Genomic DNA, 14,103 nt, shown 5'->3' on the forward strand with positions numbered 1-14,103 from the left:
AATCTTTCCACAGATGTGATCAGAATCTTGAACTGAAAAAAGCTTCTTGCATCAATAAAGGCCTGGAGACGGTTCCGCAGAAACTTTTGGGGGATACCGAGGTGCTTGACTTGTCTTATAACAATATCACCAAACTCTTGAACTCCTCGTTTAAAGTATACCCTCAAATTTACTCCTTGGACATTTCTCACAACGATGTAAGATCAATAGAATCCGGCACTTTTTACCCCCTCAAAGGCTTAATTAACCTGTCTCTATTGATGAACCAGCGTCTTGTGCTTCCGGCAACAGGCGTCTTTATGATGTCTTCACAGCTTTCCATGCTCGATTTAACGAAAACAAACTTGGCGGCGCTCCCCAATGACATTCTAAAATGGAGTCCACACCTAGATACTGTTGTTCTGTACATCAACCGGCTCTCCTTCATCAATGTGAGTTATTGTGGCATGGCCAACATAGTATACATGGATACTAATCAAATAAAACACCTTACGGCGGGAGATTTCACCTTTGTGTGCAACACTTCTATTCTAGATCTTAGACAAAACCCAATCCAATCCGTAGACCCTGATGTGATCACATCATTACATGTTCGCTGTTTGATGCTAGGTGGCTACCCTTTGAGTAACGAGGTGTTAACGAACATCATCCTCGGCATCTCAAAATCAGACATCGATGAGCTTATAATCCAGGAAGGCTCTGTCGGTGCGTTTCCTAAAGGTTTCTTTGATCCACTGCGCGATTCTTCTCTCTCTCTTCTGTACTTAGAAAGCAATAAACTTAAAAGCCTCCATCCTTTAGTCTTCTCGAATTTAACAAAACTCAAAAAATTAATTTTCAATTATAACGAACTCCCCATCGACAAAATTCAACCAGACTTTTTCGAGGGCATGAAGGCATTAAAGGTACTAATAATCAACAATAACCAAGTAAAACAAATAAATCCTCATAAACAGACTTGGACAGTTGACTTATTGGAGTTAGACTTATCCGGTAATATGATTACAAACATATCTGCATCTGTATTTCGGGGTTTAGGAAATTTAACTTTCTTAAACATGAGCTATAACAGACTACTTGGTGTCTTTGAGCTGACGGCCTTTTCGGGACTTGACAATATTCAAACCATTGATTTGTCCGGATGTCAATTATATACAAATTTGGAATTGAACACCCCAATATTAAGATCACTTTTCCTTAACTCTATTAATCCGTTAGACATCGGGGTTCATATCGGACCAGCCTCGTTTAAACATTTACATTCTCTTGTTAAGTTAGACATGAAAGACGCTGGGCTTGACATTACGAATAACATATGGAATGGAAACGCGTCTCTTTTCGATGGATTATTGGGTCTTAATCATTTGGATTTGAGTAGAAACTCTTTCCCGAGTTTTTTACCGCCAGGGATATTCCGGCAACTCTCAGTTTTACAAGAGCTAAATCTAGAATACTGCCAAATTAGAAATCTACATCCTCTTGTCTTCTCGGGGTTGGAATCGCTTCAGAAGTTGAGTTTGAAAGGAAACAACATCCAACATATTCCTGATGATGTATTGTCGGGGTTAGGTCAAGTTAACATTATCGACCTAGAAGGAAACCAGATCATATACTTGGATGAGCTAATGTTCTCAAATAACCGGAAACTCACAAATCTTTCCTTGGCCGACAACCAATTAAATCGCTTTAATCAAAGGACTTTCAAGCCGATCCTTTCCTCCATTTCTTCAATTGATCTATCAATGAACCCAATTGATTGTAACTGTGATCTAAAGTGGCTTATTGTTTGGATTAACAAACCTATACACCTGATAGACAAGGACAAAACCATTTGTTCATCAGAATCTCTGGATACTCTTCGTGAGAAACCCCTGCTTGATGTTGATCCAAATGAACTCTGTATAATAAATGGTCTATTGTTTCTGATTCCCCTCGCCTCCATTGGCTTGGTTGTAGTCAGCGTGCTATTGTATCACTGCCGACGGCAGTTGAGGTACAAACTCTTTCTCTTGAAACTGGCCGCAGTGGGCTATAAAGAGATGCGAGGCGCTCGAGACCACAACGACTACGAGTTTGACGTGAACATCATTTTCTACGACGATGGCGAAGATGACGAGGAATGGATTCGCGAACAGCTCCGACCGGCTCTCGAAGAACGGCTTCCACAGTTTCAGAGGAACGTCTTCGGTGACGAAGACCTTGTATTGGGTATACATTATTTGGATTCCGTCGATTACGTGGTGAGCCACAGTTACAAGACCATCATAGTGCTTAGCAGAGCTGCTGTGCAAGACCGCTGGTTCACACTCAAGTTCCGTACGGCCATGGACCACGTGAGTGACACTTTGACTGAATTCGTAGTCGTGGTCTTCCTCGAAGACATCCCTGATGATGAAATGCCATTCTTGGCGAGGTTGTATCTCAATGATGGCAGACCATATATCCACTGGACTGAGGACATGAGAGGACAAGAATATTTCTGGGATAAATTGGCCAAAAATCTGACCATTAATCTAAGGACAAATGACTTGATCCCAAATGAGTAGCATAACAGTCATAAAGGAACCTAGAGAAACGTTTGATGGTTAACAGTAATGACAGTGATAGTAGTAGCAGCAGCAACAGCAGAAGTGTTAGTCGTAGTAGTCGTAGTAGTGGTAGCAGTAGCAGATGGATCGCTCTATTGATACTGTTATACATAATTGTCTTTTTGATGTTCTCATTCACTATCATCAGTATCATTATCATCATTATCCCCATCCTCATCATCATCATTATTATTAACATTACCATCGTTATTATTGTTATTAATATTATCATCATTATCATTATTATTATTGTTAACATCATCATCATCATCACCATTAGCATTGTTGTTGTTGATGTTGTTTTTCCTGTTTCTGTTAAAGATATACTTTGGAACTTAAATCTGTTAGATAATTGACAATCATAGAATTAGCGTGTTTCACCGTGGTATGATGGTTTCATGACATGGTTGGATGCAAATCTTTATAATACGTGTATCGCAGTTTCTTTCTATTTTTCAATGTCAGAATTAGAATCACCATTCGCTGAATAAGAGAATTTGCATTTAAAGGTTTATACGTACTGAGTCCTATTACTCTAAAGCTTAGCGCACACTATACGCGATCTGACAGCGATCCGATTTTGGAAGAATTTACAACAGCATTTTATATGAACATTTCAACATGTAAAATGTTTGAGGATTTGTTTATTCATTGATTAATAGAATCTAACTTTTAGGGGATTTCAAGCTTACTTCTTCGAGAAACAGATCGCAGTCGGATCGTGAAGTGTGCGCCGGTAAGTGTTAGTGTAAGTATTTATGGAGAAGTGAATCTCTTCGAGGCAACCAAAAAGCCATGTCCATGAAACCTCTTTATCAACGAACTTTTCTGTAGATTAAGTTTTGGAACATAACACGAGAAGCTATGATGATAATTCGAGGTAAAATTAAGGTTTTTTCTCATTGTCTTTTTTTAATACAACATTGTATCTTAAATCTCTCGGTGTCAAGGAGATTTCTTTAAGAATACCGATCTCTGAAATGCTATAGAAATTCTCGCCATCGAACATGTCGAACATGACTGTGGAATAGCTTAATGCTTTATGATTATATACATTTATGTACATTTCTGTAAATTATGCCAGTCACAACAAAATTTGCATGTTTTTAATAGTATTTGGAATACTGCACACATTATTTTCACATTGATGTATGATAGTTCACCTTTTCATTTTAAAACTCTGTGTCAAAGGAATATTATGGCGTATTACAACAAAATTTATGTGTATCTGTGTTTCTCATAGTTTAGACGAACAGGTCAAACTATGGATGTACGGAGCGAGAAAGGAGGAGGATGGGGTGTCCCCGTCCAATTCGAGTATTTTTAAACATGCATAATCAGTGATGAGAAATAGCAATCTGTTGTCTTTTCGAAACGAACTTACAGAAGATAACTATGGAATGAGAAGCATTTTCTTCTTACAGTCAGGAAAATTTAGGACATTATTTGTACCCGGAAATATGAACATAAAACGAGTTTAACTGTCAAAGGTGTCCTCCTGAAAGCCCGTGGAAATGTAGTCATACAATGAACAATGTTTCCCGTGCAATAGGAGAGGGGGGGGGGGGGGGGGGGATAGTGACAACAATTTGTACTATGTCAAAATGGCATCACCACCCCCTTCTTTATAGACCTGTTATAGAGCCATGCTAGCTACTGTCCGCATAAAAATATGTATTTCCTGGATTCTTCATAGCCTTACTAGTCTGTCATTGTCTGTGCTAGATATTTCAATTTCTCCTTGAAACGATATCTGCTTTTAGGCTGACGGGTGTTTTCGAAACCTCGAACCCTGCCACCCCGTCCCCTCTAGTTACACGTACATACATGACTTCGTGAATGTTATTAGCAGAACCTGGAAGAGATAAAAACATGATATCAAGAGAAAGAAAAAATGGATTTGGAGAGGAAGTGAATGAGGGGGAGGTAATTAATCACATGTAAATCAAAACGAAGAGAGAAAGAGATATGGTGGAGTGCATGAAAACGGATACAGAGAGAATGGAGGTGAATATAGAGAATGATATGATGAGAGAGAAAGATATGGTGGAGAGTGAGAGGGATATATATATATATATATATATAAGGGAGAGAGAATGTGTATGTGTGCGTGTGTGTGTGTGTGTGTGCGCTTTTGTGTGTGTTAGACTAATAATTACTATACTCATTAAAAAACAACGAGAATTTCAATCTAAATTATTGCTTGGAGCCATATATACTTTAAATGAGCATATTCATAGATTTGATTTTGTCGGTGATAATGTATTTGTTTTGTAAACAGGAAATATAGAAACATATAAATATTATTTGTTATCTTGCGGGAGCGTTCAAATGATATGGCAGGCTTTAGTACAACTTTAAAGATTTAGAATGGCGAGATATATTTGTTGGGTTGGCAGGTAGTTCATATACAATACAAATCTGTAATACTATATTTTTCATAATGAAGTATGTTATATTTATGTCAAGATCGGGGGTGGGGGGGGGGGGGGAACTACCAACTTCATAAAAGATGAAGAAAACCATTTTAAATTATAGGGATAAGGAAAAGAAAATGGCCATTATAATGGAAAAGCTGGGAGTACCTTTTCTGAAGTGAGAGCAGCTTAGTCTTAATTAAGATTTATTTTCCTCTCCACCGTGAGTCTGTTAAAGTGTAGCTCTATTTTGCAGGCTAGTTAACTTACTTATTTAGTATATTTCTTGAGTTGAGAATGTTAGCAGACATCCACTGAGTGAGTAGTGGGGGTGTGTGTGTGTGTGTGTGTGTGTGTGTGTCTGTGTCTGTGTGGGTGTGTTTGTGGGAGGGAGGGGCAGGGAGGAGCAGGGCTTTGTACCAATGAAATAACTCCAGATTTGTTTAAGTTTGTTTTATATATAATAATAAATAATAATAATAATAATAATAACAATAATAACAGTACATTTATAGAGCGCAGAAACTTTCCAACATTAAGTTTATATTCTACTGCGCTACAAGAGCTCCTGATATGCTTAGATTTACAGTTAATTAAAGTGAATAAAATGCACGTACAATTGACTTATAAATTATGTTTATGTACTTTAAAGGTATATACCAGTTTTGGAAACGCCCCCCCTCTCATAAAATGAAATAGAAGCTCTTATTACCAATCATGTGAAAGAACATGTTTTGACTGATACGTGATGATACACATTTTGCTGATACAAATTTCTTATTATTTTGATGATTCCAGAACCTTGCAGTACACACCAATACTTTTATGCTAGATGATCACCCTTTTCTGATCGATTCCACAACGTTTCTTTCACAATGCAATCGCATGACCAGAACGGGTCTATACCTTTAAGTTTACTTTGTTGCTCAGTAATTGTTATATATACTGCAAATGACTTTTGGTTTAATGTATGTTTATGTTTATGTTCATGTATAAGCAATTAATATTTTAAACGTTTATTTACTTTATTCAATTGTATGTTCTTGTTTATATTACATCTGGAGGAATAAAACAAAATTACTATTAAAAAAGTGTGTCTGTGTGTGCGTGTGCGTGTGTGCGTGTGTGTGCATGTGTGTGTGTGTGTGTGTGTGTGCGTGTGTGTGTATGTATATATATATATAGAGAGAGAGAGAGAGATAGAGAGAGAGACAGACAGAGACAGAGACAGAGACAGACAGACAGAGAGAGAGAGAGAGAGGGAGAGAAGGCATGGCAGAAACAGAAAAGAGAAAGGTGGTATAGAAGTCTGAAGAAACTTTACTTGAATATTGGCAGCCGTTGAATAAAATAAATAGTAGTAAAATAGTTGTGTTTTTTGGACTTGTGCTATCTGAAGTCTATATGTGTTTGCCTTGTCCGTGTTATTCACAAATTTTGGATGTGCAGCCCCGCCCCCTACCCGAACGCTTCTACACACACACACACACACACACACACACACATATTGTATATCCCCTTCCTGCTAATCCTCCTTTCTTCAACACTTCTCTTATACCTCTTTACTTTAATCCCTTCATTCTTGTTTTCTCACTTTCTTTACCCATCTCTCCTCATACATATTTCCCTACTCCTTCCACACTCTCGTTTTCTTCTTTTCTGATGTTTCGACAAAATGTATTAAACTCCTACGCATTCTAAATTGTTATTATTTGATGAAAAGCTTTATGAAACTGGACCCTGGTTCCCTTTCTTTGTCTATTAATGTGAGCACTTGAAGAAAACGTGAGAACCTGAAGATACGAGATAGAAAGTGATGAGAATTTCGAGTACCTAAAAACTAGCAATCTCTTGTCTTTTCAAAACGAACTTAAAAGATGATTGGTAATGAATAGAGCCAGCTTTTCGTCTTGCACTCATCAAAGTAAAACGCAAGAATAAAACAGAGAGCCGAAATCGAACAATATAAACGGAAACTTACAAAAGATAGTTATGAAGTGATAGGGATTTTCCTCGTACAGCCAGGGAAATTTAGGACATTATTTTATTTTTACATTTTAGTCACGCTAGCAACTGCCCGCTTTAAAACAATTATTTCTTGTCTCAAATTCTTCATAACATTAGTCTGTGCTAGAAATTTAAATTTCTATTTGAAAGGATGTCTGCTCTCTACGCATGTTATCATATCAGGCTGATGGGAATGTTCGAAATATCGAACCCAGCCTCGATCTCCACCACCCCTTGTTACATGTATACGTAAAAAACTCTTTTACTACAGGTTTCCCCGCCCAACTTCGTAAACTTAGCATCCGAATTTAACGTTACGTTCATTCAAGTTCGTGCGAAATTGAATGACTATGTAGATCAACATTCAAAAAGCTAATTGCGTCATTCAATTTGAGTTAGTAGCACGCGATTTCATACTCTTGTCACGGAGACGTGCAAAACAAGCATTCAATTTAGAAAAGCGTGCAAAGAGCATTCAAATTCGCGCCGGACAGACGGTGGTATGTCTTCGTGCATTGAATTTTGTGATTAGGCATATGTGACATGTGTGCATTGCTTTTCATTTGATGTTAATTTGTCACTTAATATACTTCTGTTTGAATAATTTTATGCAAAGTTTACTTGGAGGAATAACATGCGTATTTTGTTATTACACAGGTAACTGTCCCCAGAGAAGGTGCACAATTTGTGACTTCTCTTCTAAGCACAAGCTATATATAAACAGATCTTGGACTGAAGTAGAGGTTAGGTTTAATAAACATGGACATGGTGGAAAAAAATACAATTGTGAATAAAGAAAAAGATGTTAAATGAAAAGAAAGAAAGATCACCTACTCAATAAAGATTGATAAAAACAAACCATTCAAAAAATAACCCCTAAGGCATTTATAATGAAAAATATGAAGATATGAATAAAAAGATGTTTCAACAGAAATAAAGTACGTCGAAAGAAAGAGAAAACATAAAATGCAATATAAATATATCAGACAAATAAGACGATTGTATAATGTGAAATTATGTTAGAAAAGATCATAGAGAAATAGAATAAATAAAATATGAACATGAAATACTGAATATCCGAATGAACATCGAGCCTCATACTATGATTATGAGGTCTAGTTTTAATTTAAATGACCCGATTGCGAAAGAGGTTGCCCATAGACGAAAACCGCAATTCGCCAAAGAATTCATCTCCCACTCAACATTGGCGAAATTGAATGACCCTTACGCATTTCCGAGTTGACTGAACCAAGCTTTCATTTGAATGTGCGTGTTTAGAAAATTCGGTGACTCGAAACGAAATTGAATGCAACAAGTTTAAAAATGAAACAAGGGAGCAACGAGTGGAGAAAATCTGCTTGAACATGAAATTGATTGCTCCTTTTACGAAATTGGCCGGGAAAACCTAATTTATCAACTGTTGCCACTATTCAAGTAACATTTTGTAAAGACTTCTATACCACTTTTCTCTCTTCTGTTTCTGCCATGCATTCTCTCTCTCTCTCTCTCTCTCTCTCTCTCTCTCTCTCTTTCTCTCTCTCTCTGTCCCTCTCTTTATATATACAGTGCGTCCCAGAAAAAACGAAACCGAGAACTATCGATGTTTTATCATAACTTAGTCACATTTATATTTAATAGATGATACATATTTGAAAAAGCTTAGATCCTCCTCTTTCATTTGATGCAACTCATATGAGGCATATTTCATGCATGACTGATTAAAATGAATATGAAGAGAGGAAACCAAAAAGTCATTTGGCGGGCGGTATCTGAATTTCAAAGAGAAAATCACATATCTAGAAAGTTGAGTTATTACCCTTTCATATGACACCTCAATCAGGAAAAACGAGCAAGGAATGACAAAGTTCTGTTGTTTAAAGTAGTGCTTGCTTTTCCATAATGTTATCAACGAATTCGTTTTCACTGGCTCCCTGCCGTAGCAACAAGCAGAATTGACAAAAGACTTAACTCCGTTTCGTTGACAATCAGCCATGCATGAAGTCTTTCGTCTACGGCTGATTGTCAACGAAACGGAGTTAAGTCTTTTGTTAATTCCGTTTGTTGCTACATCAGACAGCCAGTGAAAACGATTTCGTTTAATGAAATTATGGAAATGCAAACAGAACTTTGTTATTCCTAGCTCATTTGTCCTGACTGAGGTGTCATATGATAGGGCAGAAAATCAACTTTCTAGAAATGTGATTTTCTTTTTGAAATTCAGATACCGTCCGCCAAATTACTTTTTGTTTTCCTCTCTTCAAATTCATTTTAATCACTCATGCGTGAAATATGCCTCATATGAGTTGCATCAAATGAAAGAGGAGGATCTAAGCTTTTTCAAATATGTGTCATTTATTAAATATAAATGTGACTAAGTTATGATAAAACATCGATAGTTCTCAGTTTCGTTTTTTCTGTGACGCACTGACGGCTAGGGTATGTAGCAGCCCACACAAATACAAAATAACAAAGAAAATGCAATAAATTATCAATAACTTATTGCATTTTGCCCCGACCCCCAACATACAAAAATCCTCTATGTGGGCATGCCTTGAACCAAATGCACGGCCCTACAGGGGGATTTTATCTGTTGGGGACCGGGGAAAATGCAATGAATTATTGATAATTAATTGCATTTTCTTTGATTTTTTTAGTATTTGTGGGGGTGGCGACGTACCCTAGTCCCGCTGCGTACAGTCATGATTCAGTGGCGAAGCAATGGCCTCGTTACTGTGAGGCCCCAGAATAAAAACCGATTCGATCAGCTATATTAGTGCCCTTTTGTGAGGCATTAATCCTCATTACTGTCAGTTAAGACGTAGGTCCCCTAGTTGATTAGCATAGTAGCACACACATGCTTTAGCAGTCACGCAAAATAACACTCGCAAATCATTATTCAATAAAATCTGAGAATGTATACTATTATTAAGATCTATTAGGAATAAATCATTGTCAAAATCATTCCATGAATTGGGGTATAAAATAATTATTCCATCTTTATGACCAACAGTGTATGACGAGTAACAGCTTTAAAAAGATTGGCCTCATTTTTATGCCACATGTTTGTGTACTCCTAAATACATCTTTCTGTGTATACAGTGTTGTTACTTTTACCAAGACTGGTTCAAATTTCTTATAATTTGCACTTGCAGTACACACCATTACTGATATGTTACATGATCAACCTTTTCAGATCGATTCCACACCGTACGAAAAATGCATATTACCGTAATATCACAGATTTTGACCACGCATTTCCCCATTTGCAATTTGGGAGCATCTCCCATAAACAAATTTTTTAAAAATCTAATATTTTGTAATTGTATACGATCGATAAATCATATAACGCCGTAGTTAATTTACGCATAATGTGTGAATAACACATAAACGAAAAGGAAAGAAAACATATTTGGACTTTAGATAGCACAAGTCCAAAACATAACTATTACCTAATTTATTTAACTCCTGCTAATATTTTAAGTAAAATTTATTTAAACTTCTATACACCCTTTTCTCTCCTGTTTCTGACATGCCTCCTCTCTCTCTCTCTCTCTCTCTCTCTCTCTCTCTCTCTCTCTCTCTATATATATATATATATACACTGTATATATCTCCCTGCTACTCCTCATTTTTTTCAAAACTTCTCTAACCTCTCTTCTTTAATCCCTACATTCTTGTTTTTATCACTTTCTTCACCCATCTCTCCTTATGCCTATTTCCCTACTCCTTTCACATTTTCTCTTTCTCTTTTTCTGATTTATCAACAAAGTACATGAGTGTATCAAGCTCAGGACCTACGCATTCTAAATTGTTATTTATTTATGAAAAGATTTATGAAACTGGAGCCTGGTCCCCCTTCTTTATCTTTTAATGTGAGCACTTGAAGAAAACGTGAGAACCTGAAGATACAAGATAAAAGAGTGATGAGAATTTCGAGTACCTGAAAACTAGCAATCTCTTGTCTTTTCAAAACGAACTTAAAAGATGATTAGTACTACAAAATCGGAGAATAGCGTTGAAAAGAGCCATACTAAAGTTTTCCGTCTTGCACTCATCAAAGTTAAACGCAAGAATGAAACAAAAAGTCGAAATCGAACAATGTCAACGGAAAGTAACAGGAAATAGTTATGGAGTGAGAGGGATTTTCCTCGTACACCCAGGGAAATTAAGGACATTTATTTTATTTTTAAATTCTAGTCACGCTATAGCAACTGCCCGCTTTAAAACATTTATTTCTTGATCAAAATTCTTCATAACATATTAGTCTGTGCTAGAGATTTAAATTTCTATTTGAAATGATGTCTGCTCTCTATACATGTAGTTATATCAGGCTGGCGGGAGTGTTTGAAACATCGAACCCCGCCTCTCCACCCCCCCCCCGCGTAGTTATACGAACTTAAATAACTCTTTTACTTTTATCTAATTTATTTAACTGCTGCCAATATTCAAGTAAAAATTCTTCAGACTTCTACCACCTTTCTCTCTTCTGTTTCTCCCATGCCCCCCCCCCTCTCTCTCTCTCTCTCTATATATATATATAATATATACACACACAACACACACCACACACACACATACACACACACACATTGTATATCCCCTTCCTGCTTCTCCTCCTTTCTTCAACACTTCTCTTATACCTCTTTACTGTAATCCCTTCATTCTTGTTTTCTCACTTTCTTCGCCTATCTCTTTGTATGTCTATTTCCCTTTTCTTTTCACACTTTCTCTTTCTCTTTTTCTGATGTATCAACAAAATATATGAGTGTATCAAACTCCTACGCATTCTAAATTGTTATTTATTGATGAAAAGCTTCATGAAACCGGGCCCTGGTTCTCTTTCTTTGTCTATTAATATGAGCACTTGAAAACTTAAGAATATGAAGATATGAGATAGAAAACTAGTAATCTCTTGTCTTTTCAAAATCGGAAAGTACAAAAGATAGTTGTGGAGATATCTCTTCCTCTCTCGCTCTCACTCTCTCTCTCTCTCTCTCTCTCTCTCTCTCTCTCTCTCGCTTTATATATATATATATATATATATATTATATATATATATATATATATATACATATTTATTACACAGTTAGTAATGAGGAAGTTCTTACACGAGCTGGAGTGCAAAGGAAAGTGATACGTGAGATGTTGATTAGGCAGTTGAAGTTCATGGGTCACAATCATTACACGTAAAGAAGGCCTAGAGAATCTTGCTTTGACAGGGAAAATTGTGGGAAGAAGGAGTAGGGGAAGAAGGAGGATACTTTGGATGGACAGTCTGCAGAAATTGTTGGAAGAGAGAGGAGTGAAAGATCAGGGAGTGGTACTAATACAGAAGGCTAGGAGCCGAGGGTTGTGGAACGGCATGATCGCCAAAGTCAAACGATATGGCACTAAGAGAGAGAGACACACACACATTTATGTTTCCTCCTGCTACTCCTTATTTCTTCAACACTTGTCTTCCCTCTCTACTTTAATCCCTTCATTCTTGTTTTCTCACTTTCTTCACCCTTCTCTCCTCATGTCTATTTCCCTTTTTCCACACTTTCTTTTTCTCTTTCCTGATGTATCAACAAAATATATGAGTGTATCAAACTCCCACTCATCTCCATACAAGCAGAAAGATAACAAACAAATATATTAGAAACGACATTAAAATTTAAAATATCCCACAATCATTTAATATACATAAATGAACATTATATATACATTTCCAATCAAAAGCTATTAAATTTATATAAATACCTGAATGGGAATAACGATGTGCAATCATTGTGATAATGGCAGAGTATAAGATGGGGGTATTAACAAAACCCATTCTTAATTTTCTTCTTCTCCTTCTTCTCCTTCTCTGTGGACTAGAATTCAAGTACGAAAAATGCATATTACTGTAATATCACAGATTTTGACCACGTGTTTCTTCCATTTACAATTTGGGAGCATCTACCAAAAACAAATAAAAATAAAATCCAATATTTGTGAATTGTATGCAATGGATAAATCTAGTGATCTTTTTAGAAATTCTCTAATCTGAGAATTCTTTTTGCCATTTTAAGAAGTCTTATTATTTCAAATGATTGGTAATAAGAGCTTCCATTTCATTTTTTTTTTGAGAGGGGGGCGTTTCCAAAACTGGTCTACACCTTTAATGCTGCGTTTTATTTATTTTCTCTTCAGAGCGTATACCATTTAATGATCATGACTTTAATGTTTAAAAAAACACCCCAAATTATATAAATTCAAGTTCAAGTTTTATTTCAATTCAAATCCATAAAACAAATTAAGATACAGATTACTATAAAAACACAGAACACACAGAAAATGGAAACATGTCTACAAACATACCGGAATTATACAAAGTTAATCAGCAATAGAAATGAGTTGGGGAAACTGCAAATAAAAGTTCTGTCGATGCATAATATGACAGTGCTTTTTGAATGACCTTAAAGGTAATACAAAGTTTTGGTATGGGGTCATGAATTTGGTTCAAATGAACATATTGGAAGCATATGCGATCCTACAATATTCAGTGATCGTTTTGTTTGCATCTGGAATTTTGTATCTCTGACGTTTGGTACTATATTATTCGAATAGGTCATTTTTGTAATGTAACCAAATAGACTACCTCTTTGTGAAGTGCCCGGATACGAATCCTGATTCACCTGAAATGCCTAATGGTATTATGTAAATGTCATATATTATAGCTAGGTCTACATGTTGTTAGGTAGGAAAAGCCATTATCTATACCTAGCAACAACTAATCTAAGCAACTCGCATTCTGACCATTGAAATAAAGTATTCGTAACAGGTGAATTTGCATCAAAGGCACTTTTGCATGTACTAGCGAGACACCCCGAGAATGACGTCATCGTAAAAGTAAACATTGCATAATTTTATCACGTGTCTATGTGCAATGATGACGAATGGCAGTTTGTACGTACAGATATCCATTCCAGCTGAGCATAGAGAGAGCCTCTGCTCCGGCGCTGGCTGCAGCTGTGATTAATTCATATAACGTAAGAATCTACATCTCTCACTTAGCATCTGACTACTCGGTAAGTTGAAATCTTGTTGTCATCGTATTATATTCTTAT

The 14,103-nt window shown here is 36.4% G+C and overlaps 2 protein-coding genes across 3 annotated transcripts in view; both read left to right on the top strand.

The window, feature by feature from the left end:
- The first annotated feature begins 302 nt into the window (after window positions 1-302).
- Window positions 303-2,546, top strand: LOC105439406 (toll-like receptor 4). Its single transcript, XM_030994128.1, has 2 exons — window positions 303-431; window positions 1,776-2,546. Exons 1-2 carry the CDS (start codon window positions 303-305, stop codon window positions 2,544-2,546), a joined length of 900 nt encoding a protein of 299 aa, XP_030849988.1.
- Window positions 2,547-13,930: 11,384 nt separating this feature from the next.
- LOC100892664 (nose resistant to fluoxetine protein 6) overlaps window positions 13,931-14,103 on the top strand; it is a 32,375-nt gene continuing 32,202 nt past the window's right edge. The window contains exon 1 of one of the 2 annotated variants that reach the window (XM_030994909.1): window positions 13,931-14,064. The gene's annotated coding sequence lies outside the window, so the exon portion shown is untranslated. The remainder of the gene's footprint in view (window positions 14,065-14,103) is intronic. The other variant, XM_030994910.1, reaches the window with a different exon arrangement.

Source organism: Strongylocentrotus purpuratus, unplaced genomic scaffold, assembly GCF_000002235.5.
Source record: "Strongylocentrotus purpuratus isolate Spur 01 unplaced genomic scaffold, Spur_5.0 spur5_scaffold_21, whole genome shotgun sequence".
Taxonomy (NCBI): domain Eukaryota; kingdom Metazoa; phylum Echinodermata; class Echinoidea; order Camarodonta; family Strongylocentrotidae; genus Strongylocentrotus; species Strongylocentrotus purpuratus.